The sequence below is a fragment of the Carassius auratus genome, chromosome 31 (assembly GCF_003368295.1).
Source record: "Carassius auratus strain Wakin chromosome 31, ASM336829v1, whole genome shotgun sequence".
In the NCBI taxonomy this organism is placed as follows: Eukaryota; Metazoa; Chordata; class Actinopteri; order Cypriniformes; family Cyprinidae; genus Carassius; species Carassius auratus.
This window is the reverse complement of record NC_039273.1, coordinates 17,360,714-17,386,182: the sequence shown is the minus strand read 5'-3', so window position 1 is coordinate 17,386,182 and position 25,469 is coordinate 17,360,714. Positions and strand designations below refer to the sequence as shown.

The 25,469-nt window shown below is 38.9% G+C and overlaps 1 protein-coding gene across 7 annotated transcripts in view; it reads left to right on the top strand.

Annotated features, from left to right (window-relative positions):
- Nucleotides 1-24,715, top strand: part of LOC113050701 (trinucleotide repeat-containing gene 6C protein-like) — a 69,062-nt gene extending 44,347 nt beyond the window's left edge. Inside the window, exons 4-24 of one of the 7 annotated variants that reach the window (XR_003276803.1) lie at nucleotides 3,298-3,618; nucleotides 6,857-9,064; nucleotides 9,592-9,798; nucleotides 10,456-10,613; nucleotides 10,752-10,829; nucleotides 10,946-11,003; nucleotides 11,101-11,243; nucleotides 11,349-11,495; nucleotides 11,849-11,995; nucleotides 13,450-13,569; nucleotides 13,770-13,853; nucleotides 14,001-14,244; nucleotides 14,384-14,548; nucleotides 15,186-15,374; nucleotides 16,462-16,611; nucleotides 16,866-16,976; nucleotides 18,574-18,789; nucleotides 18,995-19,068; nucleotides 19,719-19,858; nucleotides 20,255-20,752; nucleotides 20,854-24,715. Coding sequence is in view for 6 of the 7 variants with exons in the window: in XM_026213931.1 (XP_026069716.1) it covers nucleotides 7,069-9,064; nucleotides 9,592-9,798; nucleotides 10,456-10,613; nucleotides 10,752-10,829; nucleotides 10,946-11,003; nucleotides 11,101-11,243; nucleotides 11,349-11,495; nucleotides 11,849-11,995; nucleotides 13,450-13,569; nucleotides 13,770-13,853; nucleotides 14,001-14,244; nucleotides 14,384-14,548; nucleotides 15,186-15,374; nucleotides 16,462-16,611; nucleotides 16,866-16,976; nucleotides 18,574-18,789; nucleotides 18,995-19,068; nucleotides 19,719-19,858; nucleotides 20,255-20,642 (4,815 nt within the window). In the remaining variant the exon portion in view is untranslated. Of the gene's footprint in view, nucleotides 1-3,297; nucleotides 3,619-6,856; nucleotides 9,065-9,591; nucleotides 9,799-10,455; nucleotides 10,614-10,751; nucleotides 10,830-10,945; nucleotides 11,004-11,100; nucleotides 11,244-11,348; nucleotides 11,496-11,848; nucleotides 11,996-13,449; nucleotides 13,570-13,769; nucleotides 13,854-14,000; nucleotides 14,245-14,383; nucleotides 14,549-15,185; nucleotides 15,375-16,461; nucleotides 16,612-16,865; nucleotides 16,977-18,573; nucleotides 18,790-18,994; nucleotides 19,069-19,718; nucleotides 19,859-20,254 lie in introns of all 7 variants that reach the window. The other 6 variants (XM_026213931.1, XM_026213932.1, XM_026213930.1 and 3 more) reach the window with 6 other exon arrangements.
- The last annotated feature ends 754 nt before the right edge of the window (nucleotides 24,716-25,469 follow it).

The following is a 25,469-nucleotide window of genomic DNA, read 5'->3' as shown; positions in this document are numbered from 1 at the left end:
AAGGCATTGGAGATCATTTTAGCTGAACAGCCTATAATTTTTTGCACCTCTTTATAGGTTTTCCCCTCTCTAATCAACTTTTTAATCAAAGTACGCTGTTCTTCTGAACAATGTCTTGAACGACCCATTTTCCTCAGCTTTCAAATGCATGTTCAACAAGTGTTGGCTTCATCCTTAAATAGGGGCCACCTGATTCACACCTGTTTCTTCACAAAATTGATGACCTCAGTGATTGAATGCCACACTGCTATTTTTTTGAACACACCCCTTTCAACTAATTGCCCAATTGCACAGCCTTAAGAGCGTGCATATCATGAATGCTGGGTCTCATTTGTTTTCTGAGAATCTACTGAACCTACTGGTAACTTGTTTGCCACGTAGCAATAAAAAAATATACGAAAAACCTTGATTATTCTGGTTAGTCACATTGTACTGCTATTATTTTGAACAATACTGTATGTATGTATGTATGTATGTATGTATGTATGTATGTATTTGAGAGTAACTGGGGTAAAACCTTAAGCTTCTGTGGTGTTTTCGTCGCGGCGCTCTCCGCTGTTTTTTACTATCTTGAGAATTCAGAGATCGACGAGACTTTCCTGACCTGAATAATTTGTCACACTGTGCATGCGTGAAATGCGTTAAAAAATTTGACGTAATTAACAACAAACAACTAATTAACGCCGTTAACGCGCTATTTTTGACAGCCCTAGTAAATATGTATTATGCCAATTACACAGCCAATTCAAAGATATCAGATCAACACAAGACATCCAATTTTCAAAGATGAATTTAAGAGTAAAATATGCACACCTGACTTTTAGTGAAAAACACAATTTGAAGTGTGTGAACAAAAACAAGATAAAACATCCCCCAAATGGAAGCATGTACAAACAATTGGAATCTGCATTAACCCAGGTCCAAGACCTGGGTGGTTTACACCTCAAAGGGAACAGAAGGTAATTTACATGGAAGACCCTGGAAAGGGGCATTCCCATTACAGTAAGCAAAATATATCTAAACTCTTAGGATCTGTACTATCTTCTAGTCTGCTTTTGCAAGATTGAGACCATTGTTCCTCTCGCCCTGAGACTATTCAAATGATACCAAACATGACTGAAAATATTACTTGCATTAATGTATAACATTATACTATTGACCATTCTGAGTGAACCAAGTGGAGGGAGGATGGGTAATGAAGGGAATGAGAAGGAACTGATAACACATGGGAGAGAGATGTTTCCTGCACCTTCACTTTGTAGGGTTTCTCGAAGATGCCTATGTATGTTTGCATTGTCTGTTTCTCAGGAGATCAAAGTATCTGAGTTTCTTTTATCCTTACCCAGACGTCCTTTTGCCAGGTGCTGTTGCCATGGTGAATCATAATTTCAGAGCTCCACTGATCATAGTTTCATATAGTTTCATATTTGTAGTGAATGCGCTAAACTACGAGGCAACCCTTTCAAGTCGATTGAACTGAACCCGAAAACTCCCATCTCAGTGTAAGTCACCTCAGAGTTCAAGTTTCAACTCCGAGTTGGTTGAACCTCCTTATTAAAACTGGCCCTAGATGCGTTCACTCGCTGATGAGTCTGTCACGTGACAGTAAACAATGCTGTGAGATCCAGTGTGAAGCGTACCATAGTTATATTTTACCATTGTATTGATGAGCTAATGTTTGGTTTTAACTGATTATCATGATCTAATTCTATGCTTCTATGGAAGACCAATGGTTAATTTTAATAAAACGCATACATTTCATCATATAAAAATTAGGTTGTTATAATTACAGACGTTACTGATAAAGAACATAAATTTACATCTGCGTAAAGCTACAATTGTCAACTCAAGCTACTGTCAAATGTGGATTTTGAAGAGACAAAAATACATTATATAATTAATATTGCAGTCTGCACTGCAAACTGTGCTGAAGATACACATCATCAAAGTCAGGTAACACAAACCTGTTTCATGATTTGAAACAATATCACTCATTGGAACATGCAGATACCAAGAAATTATTTTTTCTGTGGTTACATTTATTTATAAGGAAAAATGTAAAATGACTGGAAAACTGTAAAGAATTAAAAAATGTGCAGTGTTTGTCATGTTCTGACCAAAAAGAGTAGTTTAAAAACATAATTAATGTTCTGGTTTCTACAACTTTAACTTAGTTGTAGAAAATCTGCCTTTAAACTTGAATAATTATTTGAAATTTATTGTGATAATTATCAGTATCGACTGATATGAAACGTTTTATCGTGAATTTATTTATTTATTTTTTTGCCCATATCATCCAGCCCTACTTTCTAGTAAATTAAATAGGAAAGAATTAACTCCAAAACTTTTACTGTATGGACAAAATTAGCTAACACAAAATATCTTATTTGAAAGTTAGTTGATGACAGAATTTATATCTTTTGGAGAACTATCCCTTTAACCAGTGCAACTGATACATTGAGTTGGTCACTTAATATTAAGAACTGGATCAGTCTGTGTCATCAACTAATTATTGGGAGCATTTTACAAAGTTGCTCAAATGCTTCTTTGAAATGATTATCAAAAAATATTATTTCATAAAACAGATGTTAATGTTTCTTTCATGAATTCTCAAGAAATATGCCAAGGAAATCTAATGTCAAGGTTTTCATAAATGATCACCTTATCAAAGCTAATTTAGACCATAAAAAAAACCTGTCCAGCAAATGGTATACTTGAGAAAGTGTGTAATTTGAGTAATTAAGAATCATTTCTGCCTTTGTTGCTCAGAACTTTTTGACACAGGCTCTGTTGCTTTCCACTTTTGACTCTCTGGAGTTTGTCTTCTTTTTCATTTTGAAAGAGTGATTCCCAAAAGGTCAACCAGGGTTGCTGTTCAGAACGGGTAATGTTAAATGCTAGCTAGTTAAAAAGTAAACACTACTTGTTGTAAACTGCATCTACAGATGCTACTCTACTGTACTGTGCTTGACGTAAACAATATTGGATGACATAGGCACAAAATGTAAAATCTGACTTGACAGCTCAAATTGTAAATTAATTATTTAGGCTTACCGTAGTGAATCAGGATAATGCCAAAATATGAATTTTATGACCTTCTTTTTTATTTTTATTTTTATATACTCGTTTAACTGTTGAACTTTGTTGATTTTAATTAAGAAAAAAAAGTTATGTGGTGCAGCTTAAAAAAAATAAGATGATTGCATTTTTATAGTAGTTTGATATATGGACACTTATTTCTATCACCTAATTTATCTAAATTTAAACTTTGTCTTTAAATGTTCCCTTCTCTTGCAGTGCCAGACTCTGTTAAACCCAATCCCAGCATCCTTTCAAGCCCCATTCTGACCCTGAACCTGACTGTACCCTCTTCTGCCGCCATCAGCAATGGCAAGCGTAGCCCTTGTAATTCCCTACAACAGCAGTTACCTCCATTACAGCAGCCCAGTCCCCGACATGTGTCCAGAGAGGTTCCTCCACGCTTCCAACAGCAGGAGCATAGGCAGCTACTGAAGAGGGGTCAACCTTTACCTACAGGCGCTCTGAACCCGACCTCTGCTTGCACTCAGTCCGGGGTCATCTCCCCTCCCGAGACGCCCACCAGCAAACGGCACACGGGTGAGAATCATGTTCTGTTTTTGAAGGGGAGACAATGATATTTATTTTCATAGGCTTTTCACTGTGAATAGAGATGAATGTGGTATTTACTTTTTCTTAATAGACAGATTGTATTCCTCTTTATGACCCAGCTGGGATGTAGAAGTGCAGAGGGGCTATTATTTAAAGGCAGAGGGTGGGATTGTGTCCCCCTGCCTGCTTCACCGTAACAAATCATGGCATTGACCTTAAGTCTCATTCTAAGCCCGAGGTCATGGGAGCGGCATGGTTGAGGGACTCTGTCTCTAGTGTTTTTTGCATTTATTGTTTACTGGCCCCATCCCCTACATCCTTCTGGTTGATGGCTGAGAGTGTTTGCGATTCATTCCAGTCTGGTTTAATGGCAGGTGGAAGAGCAGAGCTTGGACAGAGACAAATCCTTGGGAACAGGGGCTCACCAGTTTCATGCCTAGTAATGGCTTTGTCAACTCTTGAATCATTATCTTCACGGTTTTATACGCATTTCATTTTTTGCTAATTCATATTTTAGAAATATGTCCTTCTGAGATTCAAATACCATCAAAAATCCAAGTTAAGCAGAGAACAAGGTTAATTTGTTTATCTGAAATGGCCTTTAGAACTGCAAAAGCTAAGGTATAATTTTGGGGTGTGCAGAACTAAATTTTTTCATAATTGATTAGTCAGTGGTTTTCCTTTAATAATAATTAGTAAATAAATCAGTTTTAGAGAAGTCCTACAGTATATGGTTTCATTTTTACATGAACCTGATCAGACACATTTCTTAGAGCATTTACATTAGATATATTGCTGTACTCAAAAGCAGACAACAGAATGTATGCAAAACAAGTTTTGAGAGCTGCTATTTCAATGTGATTTTAGTACCTTTTTGTCGTTTAGTCTTAAGATATCTAAAGCAACAGATGTTATATATAAATAATTTAACAGATCAAATCACAATTTTGGAATTTGTCAATTTAAGTGCTATATACTGTAGTCTTGCAGTTAGCATTGATTGGTTATAGAACAGGCATTATTGACACAGTTATAAAGGCATGGACATGCCAGATATAGCTGGGGATTTGGATTGTAAAGTCAGTTCTGAGATGTGCTGGCTGAGGGGACTCTATTTTTCTATTTCTATTTTCTTTCACTCAGTCTATTTCTTACTCCTTTCTCTCAGTGCCGTTCTAAAAGAACACTGCGATCTGACTTTGACAAATGGAAAACATGACTACTGCGCTTTTAAAACATGTTTGTCATTCCACTATTTGGAAGAAGTGAGGCCTTTGGTCCGGAGAACAGTATTAGTATGAAAGGAAGTTATTTTCAGGCAAAAGTCTTTTCCATCATTGGAACTTTGGCTAGAGAAAATCTGGGACTGGAAAGCTGTAACTGTAGACTGAATTAAAGCAAATGTTTAAGAAAATCTAAATTTGTAGATAAACATCAGGTTTTTTCTTTCTTTCTTTTTTTTTCTTTGGGTTAGCTGTTATTTTCCAAAGTTTCTAAATTCCCCTTTCTGGGCATTCACCAGGATGAAAAACAAAAATACAAGTAATTGTTCTGCAGATTAATGTTCAATTTGAGGCACTACAAGCAGAGGCAGCATGCTGCATGAAGACTTTAGTTAGTTGGTGTTAGTTAGTTGGTGTCAAATGGTCACGGCATCTTTCTCTCGCTTGCTTTTTTTAGGCTGTCTGTGCAGTCAAGACAACAGTTTTGCCAGAAATTTTGTCCCCAGCTAAGCAAGTCAAAGGTGACAGTGGCAAGGAACCAAAACTCCAGTAATGTCCAAAATGGAAAAATAAAAAACCTTGGGAGAAACAAGGCTCAGTCAGGGAACCAGTTCTACTCTGACCAGACTAAAACAGCATGGTGTGGTGTAATTCCAGGCTGCAACGGACGTCTGATTGAGCAGAGGACTCGTCTGGTTCTCGTGGTCTTGTGCCGATGGCCAACAAGGTCTTCACAGGGGATCTGTCTCTAGGGTTCGTCTAGATGACATGGTCTCCACTGGTAGGGCTGTAGAGGTATATAAACTTCCACTTCCAGCGTCTTCTGTTTTGGTTTGTTTTGTCCAGTATGCTCAAGTAGCAAGATGAAAGGAAAAAGCCTCTGCCTTAAGTGAGGTCAATTTATTATGCAGCATTTTTTTTCTCCCTGTAGGGAGAGAGAATGTGACTAATAACAAGAGCGAGCAAAGGAGGGTGTATAAGGAGAAAGTGAAAAAGGGAATGAAAGCAAGAGAGACAGAATTGTAGACAGCAGCCTTGTTCTCTTGGCTACATTTCAGCTCTGATAAAATGGCATCCCTATGAGTGTCTGGCTACAGGAGAATAAGTTGCTGTATTGTCAGCTCCATCAAAAAATTAAAATACAAACACTGGGTTTCTTTCTTTGCCATGTTCAAAACCACTACTTTTGACATGGTGTTCAGCAAACATTTCAGCTTTTATGTTGATTTGAAAAAGCTACACCTAAGATGTCAGGTTATTCAAATCTTGCAGTTGCACCAATGGTAGCAGAAGTCAATCTAATTATATTTTAGCTTAGTTGTTTCTTTGTTGTAATGCTAAGTTAAGCAGGCCTGTGTGATAAGGTTACACAAAAAGAGGAGATAAGTGTAAAGATGGAAGAACTGCATTCTGAGGGACTGGGTAGTATTGTGGCCAGGCAATATCATAAACCCCTTGTTTGAGCTGATACAGAAATTTTTTTAATGTTTTGGTTTTATTTAAGTAAATGAACACTGTTCTATTCTAGGAATGCTCTGAGTGGTTGTGGTTTGCTTTTGCATTGTAGATCAGTGCCCTCTTTCTGCTCTCTACCATAATTTACACACCATCGATTACCTGCTGGCTCATGATTGATTATAGCTGGAATGAAGTAAAGCTGGGAGTGTATGTGAGAGAGAGAAACTTGCACATTGGTTTAGTATGCATCCTCTTGAGTATCCATGGAACATGTTGGTGAAGCTTAATTTTTGTGGGGACTTGGCAAACCACAAGGAATGATGTATGACTGGCTTGTCTTTGATTAATTCTAGTAAATGAGCGCTGCTCCACCTCAGTTTCCCTTTCATTGATGGAGATGCTAAAATGAAAATTAATTATTAAATTAATTAATTAATAATTATATATAAAAGATATTTTATAAGAGATATTTTAAGATACATTTTTATCTATTTTTGCTTTTAATACAATGTATTGTAAATGTATCCTGTGTATTTGTTTTACAGGACTTCCCCCTCAAAGTGGACAGGGAGACCAGCATTAGAATTGTCTTTGGAGCATCCCAGTCAACAAAAGCAACAGCAGAAACCGGAATAAAGTGATTATTAACTGTAACAATACCAAAACTTGGCCTTCCAATACATACGGCAAGATACCAGAATGCACCTTGGATGCTGAACGCACATCAGAGGTTGTCAGCAACAGTAGCAGCACTATTATGGCTACAGGAACTAGCCAGCAGGGTCATTACCCAATCAGCAAAGCCAGCATTAATCTATCTTCTTGCAGTGTCTCTAGTCAAAGTGGCCCTACCAGGGGCTGGGTCTTAGAGGAAAAGATTGACTTGTCCATGGGCAGTAGAGGGCAGTCCAACTGGGGTGCTTCTAATCTGAACCTAAACCCTAGTGCCAACCCTGCTGCTTGGCCAGCTCTTGGACATGAGGGAGCTGGGGTAGGATCAGGCCCAAGTAGCATGGTTTGCTCAAATCCACTTTCGCTTAGTATGTGTGGCCAAGGAGGAGTGGCACCACATCACGGCACTAACGGAAATGGTAGCATTGGTTGTGTCAGTGGAAACCTAGTAGGGGACTGTGCATGGGGCAGCCCGGATATCCCAGAACAGCATCAGTCACCCACAAATGTATCTTTCAACATGAAACCTCCTAACCTTAAAACTGAAGGACCAAATAACACTAAACCAGAGCCAATGAGTCCAGTGAACAGCTGGAGAGAAAATCGTAGTCAGTCACCTACTGAGCCTGCCAGTGAAGATGGAACTGCCTTCTGGGGCAACGGAGATGCCAAAAAGGGAGACTCAAAGGACTCAGGCTGGGATTCTGCAGGTGTCTCCTCTTGGGGGCAAGGAGGAGCTAGCAGTAGTGGCGGCTGGGGTGAATGGGGCAAGCAACCAAGCACTGAAGGTACGGGATGGAATGTTAATGATGGTCCTTCGCAGGAACATATGAGTTCCTGGGGCCCTGATAATCCAGCTAGTGAGGGCAGCAGGGATAGTAGTGAGGGCCACCCAAGAAGAAGAGAGAGGTCCTCAAGTGATGATTTGGCCCCTTTGCTCCCGAGACAGGACTTGGACCCACGTGTCCTTTGTAACACAGGCTGGGGACAGACACCAGTTCGCCAAAACACTGTTTGGGAAATGGAAGAAAGTCCAGACAAAAAGAATGTTGCAGGGAAAGAGGTCTGGGGGTCTTCCTCCAACACACCTTCAACTGGACCTGCACCACCTCCTTCTGGATGTGCCAGTCCCAACCTCAGAGCACCTCCTAGAATGGAGACAAGCAAGAGTGAGGGACCTTGCAGAGCTATGCCAAATGCAGGCTGGGTAGAATCAGTCCCAGTCTCTGCTCAGCCTCAGCTCAACAGTGGATGGGAGGAACCACCTGCAAATAAAAAGGTTCCTAATGGATCCGTATGTGGCTGGGGTGATCGTATTGCTGAAGTTCCCAATACCAATGGCTGTAATAGCCAATCTTGGCCTGAAGAAAAGTCCACTAGCTGGGATGATGGTACTTCTCAGACGAAAAAACAAGGTTGGGGTGATGGAAACAAAACTTCCTCAGGATGGGGAAGTACTGGCAATGGGAATAGTGGAGAGTGGAGTGACCCTTCAGAAGTGCAGAAGAACGGCTCTGGAAGTTCCTCTTGGGAACCTGACAAAAGAAACTGGAAAGAAACCCAGAGAGAATGGGGTAAAGCAGCACCAGCACAGTGTGGTAGTTGGGGTGATGCCCAACATTCCAATGGTTCAACACAAGGTTGGGGTGGAAAACTTCAGACATCCACATCTGGCAACGGTGGAGCTGGAGGCATAGGGTCATGGGGTGGTCCAAATTCTGTGAAACAGAACAACCCTAGCTGCGCATTAGGAGGCCGACAGGATACGGGAGATGAGACCACAGGCTGGGAAGATCCTTCTCCTTCTTCTATTCGTCGCAAAATGGAAATTGATGATGGGACCTCCACCTGGGGTGACCCCAGTGCTTACAGTAATAGTGTAAACATGTGGGACAGGAATAACTCCCAAAATCATCCGGGAACCGGCAACAGTGATAGCCTCACTGGTTCAAACAATAATAGCAATCCCCACCAACATCACAGCCAAGGTCCTTCTCAGAACCATGTCAGTGGTAGCAACAACAATGGCTCACCAAATCAAGGTGAATCTCCTCTCAACAGAATGTTCATAGTAAACCCTGGTAAGAGAATGTGTATATCTGCACATCTGACAAACATTAATAAAATATGCTTTGATTGTTGAAGTCAAGGTTAGTGCCATATCTGTTGTCCACTGTCAAAAAAACCCCCAAAACAAACAACTCCACCAGTTAAGATGATAAAGTGTGCTTTTTGCTGCACCTTCCCCGCCAGCCAGTTCAGGTTTGAGCCAAGAATTACGCCTAGGTGCCCTGTTATAATCCTGTTTTGTGTGTCTGCCCATCTCTTGCAACACTGGAGGATAATTTAGGATATTGAAATTTAAAGTTAGTTTTTTTCATATTTCCGAGAGCTTGATCCATGATATCTTTATTTATCTACAAGTGTCTTCAGTGTCAGTTTGAAATATAAGTTTTCAGTTAGTAATAATTTGATCACTTTATTTGATGCAGTGCACTTACTCGGTTAAGCTTTTTTTGTATTATACAAAACAAGTAAGACAGTTATTTTGATAATCGATTATTTGGACATAAAAAGCCAATTTTATTTTCTGTATTTTAATTACCAGGCTGGGGAGAGCTCCCTAATGTACAGCCAAACACAGAACCCACTTCATGGGGTGAGCCAGCCAATTCTAACACTTCTGAGGACAATGGAACTTCAGCTTGGGGCCAGCCCTCTAGGGGCTGTGGGGGATTGGGTGAAGGTGGCCATGACTCCAATGGACCTTATGGCAGAGGAAATGCACTTGCTGGATCAGGCTCCTGTCAGGAATGTAATGAAATTAAATAAATCTTTTCATATTAAAGCATTAGCTATTATACAGGTTTGGACATTGCTAGAAACAAAGACATTGTTCATACATAAATTTATTCAAATATGTAATTCATATTCCGTTTTGTTGCCATTTAATGATAAAGTTAAACTATACTGACCTCTGGTGGTTGAATTAATCGAGCACTGATCGCATTACCTCACTTAAAATTTGAAGTTAGTGTTTATTTTTTTTTATTTTTTTTATTCGTATTATAAAATATTAATTTTGTGTCTCTCTGGGATTAAAAAAAATAAAAATAATAATTGCTCTATTTACTTGGAAATGTTCAACCAGTGGCATGGGTTTGGGACAGTGCTATCAGTTTGTCCAACAAGTGACAGAAAGTGGTAGTATTTGGCAGGCTTGTGTGAAAACTGCCATTATACTTGCAGTTTAGTTTGGTGACCCTGGTGCCACAGAAATTGCATATTTCACCTTTAAGGTTTTTCTGTGGATCATACTTGATAAACAACATGTAACAATATATTTTGTATTGGGCAGACCAAATGTAATAGTTTAGTCAACCATGTTGGTCATCCATTAATTGGGACATAAAATGTATATGGAGGTAACGGCCCTGATTATGAGCAGTCTTGACCATTTGTGTTTCGCCAGGTCCCAAATCTATGCAAGATCACTGGGGATCAGGAGGGGAAGAGATTGGCATGAATACTGGCAAATGGGATGCTGATGATGCTGACATGTGGAGCATTCCTACATCCCAAGACTCCACTTGTAACTCCTGGGGTCAATCCAAGACGGGCCCACAAAGGGTAGGCCATTTAAAGCCATGAAGATGTTGTGTAATGACACATGCTTAAAGTGTGGTTAAGAAACTGTTAACATTTTATTTTTTGGTTATGACTACTATAAATATCATATGTAATATTGCTGTTGTTTGTTCATTGCAGGGCAAGGTCTCCAACAAGCAGGATGATGTTTGGATTATGACCAGACTTATAAAGCAGCTTACAGATATGGGGTTTCCAGTATGTTAAAACCCTAAAAATTTACTCTGAAAAGACTCGTTGCTTAAATCCTTAACAAGATATGTCAAATAAATGCTGTTTAACATAACAATTATTTTTTATTTTACCTGGTACAGAAGGATCCTGCAGAAGAAGCCCTAAAAAGAAACAATATGAATCTGGATCAGGCCATGAGTACGTAGTACACTTTGAAGTTAACCCATAACAGCAGACAGACATGCGGTGAGTCATATGATCTTGGTCTAGAACACTGATTATGTATTTTCTTCAGGCGCTTTGTTGGAGAAGAAACGTGAACTGGACAAATGGGGGATGGGCATGTCAGACTACAGTAATGGAATGAAGTCCATAGTGTGCCGACCCACAAACCTCTCCAAAGACCCCTCACTGGATCGTTCCCCCTTCTTGGACAAGGTATAGCTTTTTCTCAGACTTTTTTTCCAAGAAATTTTCTGGACTGGGAGTAGAGAGAAATTTGATCTAGGTATATTTTACTTCAAGTATTTTCTGGTCTCACAGGATGGAAGGCTGTCAGATGATGCTTCATCTTCACCGTTTATGCCTTCTCCTGGCCTCAAGCTCCCACTGGCCAATAGCAGCCTCCCTAACCATGGATTGGGTGGAATCTCCTCTGGCTTGTCCATGCAAAACTTGAACAACAGACAGGTAAGTGTTGTAAAATATCTGCAAAGGGCGTAGCATGCAAGAGTTTGAAGCTGCAATGTCTGGTATAATGCCAGCCCCCCCCCCCCCCCCCCCCCCCACCACACACACACTTTTTTTTTTTTATATATATATATTTATTTATTTTAGTCGGAAATTGGAAGGAGAATTTGACATTGTGTTTAGGTCAATGTTAAAAGCACATTAATTTTTTGAAGAGACTGCATTGTAAGAGAGATTTTGGTAAATTTGAGCTGAAATTGCTGAAATTTGTTGTTAAGTGCATCCAGCCATTAAGAGTGTATAAAAGCACTTAATTTGTATTGATCTCCACCCCCACTCTCTTTGTTTTCTAGATGCAAAATGGAATGTTCGGCACTAACGGAGCAGCACAAACTCGGGTCATGCAGCAGCAGGCCCCGCCCCCTCAGCCACCAGTGCCACCACTTAGCTCCGCCCAGCCTAATCTACGTGCTCAAGTGCCTCAGCTTTTCACCCCTCAGGTACAAGTTGCACCTATTATTTCAAATTCCAGTGTGACTGCATCTGTGACAAATGAACTTATCCATTAAGGGGCCGTATTTTCCCTCTTAAATTTCCAATGACATTTTTATGTCTCTAAGTGCTATTTTTTCTTACCTTATCAAATGTATGTAGCAATAAATAATGTACTTAAGATAATTTAGTTTTTCTACTTTTAACGAACCTTGTTTGTTGAACATGTGCAACTTACTTTCAGTTTCATTTTGCACATCTTTTCATGATCAAATAGCTATCTGATCAAAGAAAACACGTGAAGTTGACCAGGTGTGGACAGGGCCTAAAAGGCAGTAGTGTCATTATTTAGCTTAAGTCAGTTCAATGTGAGAACACTGTAAAGTTAATCAGCTACAAGCAGTTTTACAAAATGTAGCAATGTTGTTAATCGGCTCAGAGTCAGTTCAGTGTTGATTACTTTCAGTTCAATACCAATGTCAATGTTGCAAGATGTGAGTCAGCTGTAAAGCAGCTCTACAGACAACAATAGTGCCATCATCCAGGTTAATTCAGTTCATGTATTGTTCTCATCCAATAGTGTCAGTCAGTGCGGTCATATTTATAAATTACTGAAAGTTATGTGTCTTCCAGACCCCAACTAAGCAAGTCAGATGCCTAGGAGCCCAAACTCCATCAATAATAAGACCAGAAGAAAGATAAGACACTACAGGGCTGTTACTTAATGATATTTCACCCAAAAATGAAAGTTCTTTCATTGTTTACTCATCCTAATCTTGTAAATAAAAGAAGATATTTTGAAGCGTATGGGTAACCAAACAGTTAATGGTCCCCATCATCTTCATTCAATGTTATGGAAAAAATATATTGTTCTTCTGTGGCATAGTTTGGAATTATTTTCATTAGGGGTGCACGATATATATCGGCCAATGATTAAAGCGCGCCTCATCAGTAAAGCTGGTTATCTAATTCCATCAGGTGCGTGATTTCACATAGAGCTGCTGTCACACACGGAGCCATTGTTAACTGACTAGCAGCGAAATTCGACATTCATTATCAGCTTTGATTTGCACAGCTTGTCGGTTAACAACGGCTCCATGTAGTAACAGCTGCTCTGTGTGAAATCACACACCTCATGGTATTTACCGCTGATTAGAGAACTGGCTTTACTGACTAAATATGCATTAATCATCGGTCGATATATAACGTGCACCCCTAATTTTCAATGTACAATATATGCAGTATTGAATGTAATTGTAACTTAAAGGGGTAGTTTGCCCATAAATGAATTTTTTTTCATTTTCATTAGGTGTCACTGATGTGAAATTAATTACGTATATTTAGTATCATATATGTCATTAATAAAAACAATTTTGTGAAACTGACCAAAAAGTCAGATTTCCTTGCTTCCACTATAACAGAGAATTCTCTTTTCGGCTTGTTTTTTGCTTGTTTTTTGTAGGTTCAAGCACAGCTCTTACAGTTTGCGGCAAAAAACATTGGACTGAATCCTGCACTTTTAACCTCACCAATAAATCCTCAGCAAATGACCCTGCTGTACCAACTACAACAACTGCAAGTGGTGAGTAGTTCACTCTCTGCTGTTTCCACATGAATACCACTGATTGTCATCTCCCCACTGGCCTATCTGCAGGGAGCGAGATGCTAGTGCTTTCTATTCTGATAATGATCCTCTGGCCTTTCTTTCTCTATTTTTATTTCTTTATATTTCTCTGCGTGTTCCTCTCTTTCTCACCTTGCATCTTTTTCTCTTTCTGTCAGGCGTATCAGCGTTTGCAGATTCAGCAGCAAATGATGCAGGCTCAGCGTAATGTCTCTGGTCCCATCAAACAACAAGAGCAGCAAGTACGACATACTCCAATTTTACTGGCCCTGATATTTATACAGCCATTTATATCCTAAAGTATTATTTCATAGTTATCTTTTGATGACTATGACAAATAATCCTCCTTATACAATGAAAATGATTATCGTTTGCATCCTTTCACACAGGTTGCACGTACAATCACAAACATGCAGCAGCAGATCCAGCAGCACCAGCGTCAGCTGGCCCAGGCCCTGCTTATGAAACAGCAGCAGCCTCCATCTTCCTCTCACATTGGCCTGTACCCAAACCTTGGCAAGGCCAGCCTGGACACTTTTATGGGTCACCCTCAGACTTCAGGCCTCTCCGTCTCAGACCTGCAGACCAAAGAGCAGCAGTCTTCTCCAAACTCCTTCAGCCCTTATACACTCTGTAAGAGAACAAGCCTCATGTGTACATGCTTATGCTTGATGTTTGTGTGTGTGTGTGTGTGTGTGTGTGTATATATGTGTGTGTGTGTGTGTGTGTGTGTGTACATTAATCTCCTTGTCTCTTTGTTGCCCCCCTGTAGCTGGTTTGAACCCGAACATGAATGTAAACTGTATGGAGGTGGGAAGTCTATCTCTTAAAGACCCCCCTCAGCCTCAGTCCCGGCTCTCACAGTGGACTCATTCAAACTCCATAGATTCCCTGTCAGCTAGCACTCAGCACATGGAGGCAAACCACAATAAGCACGGTATTAATTTATTTTATTATTGCCCCAGACATATTATGGGTTTGATTTTGTGCTGAGACATACATAATTTTTTCTAATCTAATCTTTAATGTCAAGATGTCCTCTCGGTCTAACATCTTATAAAAGACTTCTGCTTCCACAAATAACATTCCATTCAATGAAAACACAGCAATATCTTTAATCAAACATCAAACTCCAGACACTGAGTCACATTTTCTGTCGCTGAGATCTGTGTATTTCAAAAGGACAGACAAAACTCCCTCTCAAGTTAAGTGCGTGCAGACATTCCAGAGTTACTTTTACTCTGAGTCAGCATGGCCTTTTAAAATATTATCCTTCCTTGGCATTTGTTCTCAATAAACCTTGCCTGAACAGTAAGTCCAGCCAACCCGCAGCAATTTACTGGGGTGAGTTCATCTGAGGACAAAAGCTCAAGCCTGTAATCTGGAATTGTATTATTCAGATTGTATCTTTTGAAGATGGATTTTTTTTTTTTTAGAGAGGCTAAATAGCTGTTCAGAAATTGGGCATCTAAATATACTGTATATCTGAGTTTGGTTGCTAAGTCTCTAAATTTTTTATTTAAATTATGTTTTTGAGTAAAACATCCTCTGAATATACAGCTCTTTTGTTTCAGGTTCAATATCTTCTGCTCAGTCCCATGTGCCTGTCAGAAAGAGCACCATGGAAGATTCCTTCAGCCCATACAATCTGATGTCAAGATCTGAATCCCCCACCAGCACCTTGGTGTCTCCAGACAGCTGGACACAGGGCGGAAGACCCAATGAGAAAATATCTAGTAACTCCAGTGTCAACTGGCCTCCTGGTGAGCTTCAGTGACATATTATAATAAAAAAATAAAAAAAAAATATTGCCATTGTCATAGTGATTGTAGACCCAACATCGTCAACCTGTGGTACAAATGCTAGCATTGGCACCGAAAGGCATAAACACTGGCACACAACCAATAGCAAAGAGGTATTTAATTTGATTAAAGTCCCTCAAACCCTCATACCAACTTGCATGCATAGCCTGATTCCTCACAATTTATTAAATTAGAAGCTTTAAATACTTACAAAGTGTGAGAAATAACCAGCACTAGTAAACAAATGTGCACTAGATTTCAGGTACAGAAATATAATAATTCAGTTTAAATTAGCACTGCAAAGTATTCACTGTATAAATTAAATATAGTTTTTTCTTTGGGTAAAACTTTATTTCAAGGTGTCCTTGTTACATGTTATATGTACGTATTATTATAATTAAAATTCATTATGGATAATTACAATTAGAGAACGATTTAGTTGATTTCATAATCCTACAATTAATATCGTCTGTGATTATGAACACGATTTTGCATGGCTTGTCAGAGAACTATGGCTCTGCGTAGTAAATGCTGCTCCACCTGAAATCAGGTGATGGAGATTTACTGCTAATCACAGAACCTTTACTGACTAAATGCACATGACAATCACAATAAATCACGTTCGATTAATCGTGCAACCCTAGTAGCAAATAATTATTGGCTGCTGTCCCTCTAAGACCTAATGCACGGATCCAATATACTGTTACACATGCGATTTCTTTCTCTTCTGTTTGCGTTCACTTAAGTCATAACCGACTGTTGTGAGATTCCTTTTCTTGCACTTGAATGTTTAATTTGGCAATCTTAGACACAAGTTCAAATGATATACTTTCACTCTATGATGGCAACTAATCTGCAAAGCACATGCATACCAAACCATAGAGCCTGGTCTGCACATAACATGGCCATGTTTTTTATGTGTATGGGAAGACACAGTGATTAAACGGAAAAATTAAACATGGAACTACATGACCAAAAGGTTGCAGACTCCTGTTATATACTTAGAATTTTACTCTGGAAAACCAATTTTGTTCTTGCTTTCTTTCAGAATTCTGCCCTGGGGTGCCATGGAAAGGTCTGCAGAATGTTGACCCCGAGAATGACCCCAACATGACCCCAGGAAGCGTTCCAAGTGGCCCCACCATTAACACTAGCATACAGGATGTGAATCGCTACCTGTTACGTGACAGGAATGGAGGTAAGGAATGATTGATGGCTTATGACATAAGTTATAACAGACCAACAGAGCTTGTTACTTTAAATTTTGATTTCATTTTTACTGCTAAATCAGAGTTGAACTGTCTTGCTTATTAATAAAAGCTATAACAGAAATCACTATTTTAGGGATCATTACACAGTAAATGTATTTCCCTGTTTCATTACAAAGTAAATGTATTTCCCTGTTTCTCCCTGCCCCTTTTGCTGTCTGTTTGGGACAAATACCCATAATAGCCTTATCCCCATCTCAGAATGGGACTATGTCTTCCTCGAGTGAGTGGCTAGTCAGTGCCTGTAACTCGTTTGGTCTGTCCTCTCAGAACGAAAGGGATGCTAACAATTCAGGTACAGCACTCAATCCTAAATGACCCTGCCCCAAACTAGACCTACTTATACCCTTATTTGGCCCCTGTCCTTACACCTAGACAGTTCCCTCATCAAGTCTGTGTTCTCCTAAAACCCACATTCTCTTTTGTTCTGTTATACTTCTTCCTGTTTTAAATGTTGGTCATTGTCAGAAACTACAAACTAATTGTAATTTGTGTATGTGTGTGTATATATACAGTACAGACCAAAAGTTTGGACGCACCTTCTTATTCAAAGAGTTTTCTTTATTTTCATGACTATGAAAATTGTAGATTCACACTGAAGGCATCAAAGCTATGAATTAACACATGTGGAATTACAAAAAAGTGTGAAACAACTGAAAATATGTCATATTCTAGGTTCTTCAAAGTAGCCCCATTTTGCTTTGATTACTGCTTTGCACACTCTTGGCATTCTCTTGATGAGCTTAAAGAGGTAGTCACCTGAAATGGTCTTCAAACAGTCTTGAAGGAGTTCACCGAGAGATGCTTAGCACTTGTTGGCCCTTTTGCCTTCAGTCTGCGATCCAGCTCACCCCTAAACCATCTCGATTGGGTTCATGTCCGGTGACTGTGGAGGCCAGGTCATCTGGCGCAGCACCCCATCACTCTCCTTCTTGGTCAAATAGCCCTTGATGCCTTCATTGTGACTCTACAATTTTCATAGTCATGATAATAAAGAAAACTCTTTGAATGAGAAGGTGTGTCCAAACTTTTGGTCTGTATATATATGCATCTGCATATATCTGAGACCATTCAGAGCATGTAGCATTTGAAAAGGTCAGTGAGATACTTTGTAAGACTGAATATTTTATTGTTTAAAACATTAAAGGTTGCAGTATACAAGCATTCATTAAGAATAATCGTATAATAAAAATGAACAATATTATAAAAAATGTTGGTCACTTACGAAAAGTTGAACACTTCATTTCTTACATCATTCTGTTGAATCAAGTCTCTCTAAACACACAGTTTCCCTGATTTCCCGTTTCGATAAAACTGGTCATACTGTCAACATGTTTAGCTATTTACTACTAAGCTTTAGGATCAGTAATATTTTTTTATGTTTCTTAATTAAATATTTTTGGTTTAAGTAGTCTGGTTTTATTTGTTTAAAAATACACCAAAACAAAACAGTGATATTGTGAAAATCGTTTAATTAATTAATGTTTCTCAACACAGGAATAAATAACGTAATGGCAAAGCTGTATGTTCAGCAGCCATTAGTACAGTCTTCAGTGTCTCATCATTCTTGTAAGATGTTTTGCTGCTCAATAACTAAATCTAAGTAATAAAATAATACTTATGCTGGTTAATATATTTGTTGAAACTGATTTTAAAAAATCTGCATTCTTTGATGAATAGAAATGTAAAAAGAACTGCATTTATTTGAAATAAATTGCCATTTGAATGGTCTTTCTCTACCCCACTGTGCCTGTTTGCATAACCCAAAGCAGAAACAAATTGCTGTTGTCATTTTGTTTTAACCAATCCTTAGAGGCAACAATGGGTGGTGACTGTACCTACTGCTGTTATTAATTTGTCCTTCTCTTTCTTTGTCTCCTCCTTTTCTTCAGGTAAACTCTTGGAAATGAAGTCTACTTGGTCCCCTGGACCCATCTCCCACACACAGGCCTCTTTATCTCATGAGTTATGGAAGGTTTCCCCAGGGACACGTAACTCCAGTGCTCCCTCACGTCCCCCTCCAGGTCTGACCAACACCAAGCCCTCCTCCACCTGGGGAGGGAACTCTCTTGGCCTCAGCCAGGGCTGGAACAGCTCGTACTCCTCAGGTAAATCCTCAGTACACCTGTGTGGTAAAAAGCAGCACAACCAGTTGCTTACGTTCTGTTCTGCTGTAGTGTGACCGACCAGTCAGACTCTGTCTCAAGTTATGTGTTTAAATTTGCAAATGTATAGAAGTCAAGAATTTAGTTGAAAATATGCTGAGCTGTAACATGTCTCTCAAGACCTGTCTCTTTGTAATTTTTGTTATAGAAGGAGGAACTTGGAGCACTGACAGTTCCAACAGAGGAAGCAGCTGGCTGGTGCTGAGAAACCTCACTCCTCAGGTGCATAGCGCAAATCATTTATATTACTGTAAAAAGGAATATTACTTATTTCGATTCATATCGCATGAAATTACAGAACTATACAGTATGTCACTTTTTATGTAACAAAAGTGTTTTATGAAGCATTATGCACTATACTGTTTGTGTTCCACTGTGCTGCTATTTAATTGTTTTGCAACGTAAATTTAAAAAAAAATGTAAATACTTTTTCTTTACTGTTGCAAAATGTCTTGCTGTTTTTTCAGCATCTCTTATATGAGTATAAAAGTTTTGACACAGCAAACCTCGACAATTTCAGTTTCAAAACACTGCCGACCATTTTCTAAGAATGAGTTTACAGTGGCATCCATGTATCATTTTTCAGCATTAAAATATGAGCTTTTTAGCTATACAGGCATATAATAGAGGATTTTAGAACACATTGTTTTTATCTGTCTCTAACTCACCACCTAGCAACGAGACACAGAATTATGTGTGTATAATATGTTAATAATCGTAAATAGGGCATTTCAAAACCCTTTACATTCTGTGCAGGTCTTTTTCACTATTCCGTGCATGTTTTTGGAAGAACAGATACTCACCGAACAGCACTTTAGCACTTGAATATGTCTAACAATTCATTTAATAATTTCTGTATATGCTTGCATCAGATTGATGGCTCCACCCTGCGGACTCTGTGCATGCAGCACGGCCCTCTCATTACCTTCCATCTGAACCTGACACAGGGCATTGCTGCTGTACGTTACAGCTCCAAGGAGGAGACTGCCAAAGCCCAAAAATCCCTGCACATGTAAGACTACAAGCTTTTCTACATCATACATCTCTGAGGCGTTGTCCCAAATGGCAACCTAAACCCCACGGAATCCACACTTTTGTAACATAATGCCGCTTTGACTGTTGGTTAAAAGTCTGCTAAGGAGCCCTACTTTACAGTCATGTGCATGTGGCTGGTCTTGTAAGCGTGCCATTTGTGACAGGACCTGAGAGGATGTTCAAGAACAGATTTATGGTTATATTTACGATTTAGAGTGTTAGCTGTATGCCTTTTTTTTTTCTAAATTCAAGTTCTATATTTTTTGAAAACCTTCTAGATAAATGCGCATTGTCTTTCTCTCTTCAAGCTGATTTTATGTATTATCCATCAGAAATGCTCGAATCCCTTCCAATTGTTTGTCTACCTCTCAAGGTGTGTGCTGGGTAACACTACCATCCTGGCAGAGTTTGCCAGTGAGGACGATGTGAACCGCTTCTTTGCACAGGGCCAGTCCCTCACCCCCACCACCAGCTGGCAGGCCAGCCAAGCACCAGGCTCCAATCAACCCCGGCTGGGCAACCCTGCTGCCAGCCACCCCACAGGCCTCTGGAGCAGGGGTGGAGGAGGTAGAGGTACCAAGACAGTCTGTAGTACCGGGAACAGCAACAGCGGACATGGAGGCAACCTGCTGTGGGGCAGTGGGCCACAGTACTCCAGTTTGTGGGGTCCCCAAAATGAAGACGATGCCAGGGTAATTGGCAGCCCCATCCCAATGAACACTCTGCTCCCGGGAGACCTGCTGAGCGGAGAGAGCATGTAAGATGTATCAGACATCATAGACCAACAAAGTCAAGAGCCCTAATGGATTAAAACCCAAGCAAATCAATGTGGCGATAATCACTTTCTGTGGAGCTATAATGGAGGTTTAAGGTGAAACAAAGCTGCAAACCATCCACTGCTGTTTATTTGTCCTGTTTTTATTTTTTTTTTGACGTCAGACTGTTTGTTGTGTTTGTGGATTTTGTTCTTAGTGTTCAAAGACCTTGAGAAGCAAGAATCAATAGAAGCAGAAGCCTTTTGATGCACTTTTATTTCCAAAGGGTTTTTTGCTCAAAAGTGTAGTTCAGGAGAAGCCATCAACGAGGCAGCCATCTGAAAGCGACCCAGGCACAGTGAAACCTCACGACACTCTGTAACGACACTGTTCTGATGATTGAAATGATCCTGGTACTATTTGGTTTTAAACTTTGCAGTTTCTTCAGAACTTCTATTAGCCATAAGTGCTCTCTCTCCAGTTCCTCCTTAAAAACTTATTTTATAAAACAAAACAAAAAAAACTTTGTATCTTGCACAGTTCTGTTTCTGAGCCAGCGAATAGGCCAGAGCAAATGAGAAGAACACTCCTAGCAGTGGCCTGTCAGCGTGACGAATCACCAATGATCTTTTTTCTTCAATTATCTTAGTTTTACAAAAGGGAGCTGCACTGCTCTATGATTTCTATTTACTCAAGCCAGTCGGTGTTTTGTTTTTTAATATGTGTATGGTTAAAAAAAAAATAAGCTGGATTTTAAGCTTTGATGTAGATGAATGAATGTCAATGTCTGCTGGAATTTGACCAAGCATCTGTGCACGAGTACATAACCACTGTCAAAAACACTCAGTGGAGGCTTTTTTTTTTTTTTTATACCTAATGGACTTCAGTGCTGAATCAATCAGAAGTTATACAGTTACTATGTTATGGATCTGATCTGCCATTGTATTGAGAGACAACCGAGACAAGAAACTCATTCTGATGCATTGTGCAATAGAAGCCAGAGACCCTTTCTTCAGTCCAAACTGAAGCTTACTGAAACTTAAGACTCCTCTTTTCTCTCTCTCTCTCTCTCTCTCTCTCTCTGGAAGATTTTGGAAGAATTTAACCTCTGAACTGATTTTCCCACCTCGCCTCTGTTTGTCTGGCTTGCTGGCGTTTCGGTATTTGCGTGGAAAGGAGGAACTGTTAATTGTGTTTGACGTCACTCCATGCATAAACTCAGCATGTGTGGGATAACACAGTCTCCCAGCCACTTCTTCACCGAACAGAAACGGAATCCAGAGCGGAGGCACATGACACGGGAATCAGGCACAATACCAAATACAATGGGTTTCTCTTAATGCAGTATAGAGTAAGAGAACTTAGCATTTGGTACAAACATAAAATACATCTGTGCGTTCTATGTCTCTTCTTAAATGGGGTATTATCATAGCACTTATTACAGTTATGCGTATGGTTAAAAAAAACAACAAAAAAAAAAACTTCTTAGGGCAACTTTTTTTTTTTTGTTTTTTTTTTTTTTTAACCTTACTGGTATTCAGAAAAACATATTTGTCTGTACTTTTCCACCCTCTGTATCAAAGTGAATGTCATTGTTACTCGAATGAAAGTCAGATGTCTTTATCTGTCTGAAGAAGGCTCCCCGATTTGGTTGGATTTGAAAAGGAGGATGTGTGGTGTGTTAGTGCCTCAGTGTGTGAACTTAAAAGGCAAACTCTCTCCGCACACCTAGTACAATGGAATGCAAAAAAGGACATTAATGACGTCATGATGTGGATGTTGTCCTCATCCTTTATCATTTGCGTCCTTGTTGTAGTAATTTGGGTACGGATCTTCAAATGTCTCCCCGTTCCTTCTCTGGATAACATCACACCTCATGCGCCGTTACCTACTCCTTCCCTTCGCGTGGTCTTGTGTGATGTTTTTCGCTGGAGTTTGAGACTGAATGGAATTGCCAGTGTTGTGAACTTCATGCAGTGATCTTTAACTGCCTTGCAGTGCTCATATGCAGATACACTTTAAAAGGGGTGCCTCTGTAAAGTTTTCCTGTGTAAGGAATGGAAACGAAAATCAATGATGTGGGCCATATTTGTTTTTGTTGTTAACAGTGTTCTTAGTTAATTTAGGCCTCTTTTGTTGATGTGCATGTGTGACCTCACCCTGGGTTTCCCACCTCTAACTCAGCTGCTAGCATTCTCTTTCTCTTATGTGGCCTCAGTGAAGCCAACCCTGTAATCGAGACAAGCCACTCATACTTGAAAAAGCCCAGTGTTTCTATGGCCAGACTCTTTCTGCCACTGGTTCTTTAACTATAGCACATGCCATGCAGTCACTATGCAAAGTTAGAGAAGATGGGCAAGTAATGTCCGTCCTGTGCCAATCTGTGGCTTCGAAAGAAAGTTGGAAATATCTCACAGTCCTCCTCCCGTAATACTTTCTTACATGTTGTCTGACACTAAGCCAGTTTTATTTTTGGAGGTCTGTGTGTTAATTCTGCTGAATTTGATCAATCTCATTTCAGTATAATCTCAGGGCATGACAGGATTTGCTAAATTTATGTTTATTGAAAGCCGATCGTTTTGGAGATTTATCATTAGTAAGCTTTACACATCAAATGATGTGTATGAAGCTTATAAAGTGTACATTAAAGAAACGCAAGAGGATATTTATCAGTGGGGCAATACATTTAGGAGGGTGGCTAGTTTAGGTTTTCTCAATCCCTTTGAATAGGGACTGCTGCAGAGCCAATAGTTTGTTTATACAGTAAATGGGACCTGTGTATCTCACCTCTCTGCTGCTGGTTGTGTTGAATTCTCCTTATGCTCTCATGTGCCAATATATACATAGATATATGTAGAGTACACTGTGGCATCTCTTGACTTCACCTCTTAAATTCCAATGTGTGTCGTTTTGTTGTTGAGCACTTCTGTTGGGTGGCACTTTGATGATTGTTGTGTGTTTGAGGTGGGATTGGATTCAAAAGGGTTGAGGATATTCGTCAGATATTTTTCACCTCATGCTGGTTATTTGTGATAAATCTTGTTACTGTCATTGGAAGAATCCTTAATAACAAACAAGAACTTTAACAGCATTGGGGATTATGGTATGCTAATGGCATACTTTTTTGAATACCAAAAAATTTAATAGCATTTTAATATCTTTTTAGTATTATAATTTTTTTTTTCATACATATAAAAGTTTGACAAAAACACGTGAACAATGAAGGAAAATGATCTATAACATTTAAAAATGCACTTCTTGCTGAAATTATCTCCTGTTTGCTGGTCAAATTCTGAAGGTTGACAGCAAGCTGGAGTGCCTTTTGTGTATGCTGTATTAACCGTTTGTTTGTATAAAAAAAAAAAAAAAAATTGGGGCCCCGACCTGTACATTTCCATCTCAGTCTCTGTTTTTTTGGGCCTTTATGCTGTATAAACCTTTTTTTTTCTTCTTCTTCTTCTTCTTTTGGGAAAATACATTTCAACAGATGTGTCTTAAGATAATAACATTGTTCATTGACTTATTTTTTTTTTTGCTTCTGGGTGGGGTGGGGGGTCACTGTTGCCTGTGTATGTAACTGCCTTGTTCCTAACTCAGTTGCAGCTGGCTGACAGTGAACCACAATGTGGCTGTAATTCCAAACAGTCAAAGTCTCTGGTGAAACCAGCATAGGTAGACTACAGCTAAACATTATCCTGTATATTATCACACTTATTATGTAGAAAAATGAATCTCTGATTCCTTCCCTTTTGAAACTACTGGGTGAAATATAATTTGAAATAAGCAATAGACCTTGATCCTTACAGTGTGTCATTCAAGAGAATTTGCCTAAAGGGAAAAAAACAACAGAGCGATTAATGATAGATATGAACCAAATAGTCTTAATGGAGTAGCATGTTGAAAATGAAATGACACAGGACATACATGCAGTATTTGTGTATACCTATGTTGAAACCCATAATTATGAACCATGTTTTTGTCTCTGTGCAGAGAATGAAAAGAATGAAAAATCATAAACATATCAAAAGATATATCTTCACCGATACTTGAATTAAAGTGCGCCAATTTTAAAATGTGAATTTATATTTTGTTTGATTTTTGTTTGGGTCTGACACTTTCAAGTTATTTGATAACATGCTCACAAGGTTAAACATTCTTCACGAAAAAAAAAGTGATCTTAAAAAAAAAAATGTGTGCTCTCTAATCACTGCTTCTTGTCACGGGGCAACTGTCTGCAATTATGATTTATTCAGTAGGTTGTACTGTCTGTTATTGTGTGTGCCTGTGTTTTAAAAATTGTTCCAACATGGTAACTATCTAGCATTGCACTGAGTGTCTTTGTTCCCTTGCTCAGCTATATATATATATATATATATATATATATATATATATATATATATATATATATATATATATATATATATATATATATATATATATATATAAGAAAAAGTGAAAACTGCAAGGGAGATGACAATTCATGTGCTAATGTTTACTCAAGGATTTTATGGATATTTTATTCATCCTAAAATGTTTAAAACCTGTAACATTTTATTTTCATAGTGGTTTTCCTGTGGATTTATTCCCACAAGAGTTATCATTTTGAAGAGTGTTCATCATTTCAATTGCATTATAAAAAAAACAAAAACAAAAAAATATATATTTTTAAATCTACCTGTTGTTTACAAATGATTCAATTGCAAAAAAAGAAATTGATTACAGGAATGCAAGGGGAAAAAAAACTTGCAATTTGCATCTTCCATCAAAAAAAAAAAAAACAAAAAAAAAAAAACCTTTTCAAATGAAGGCGTATACTACTTGCTGAACTCTGGG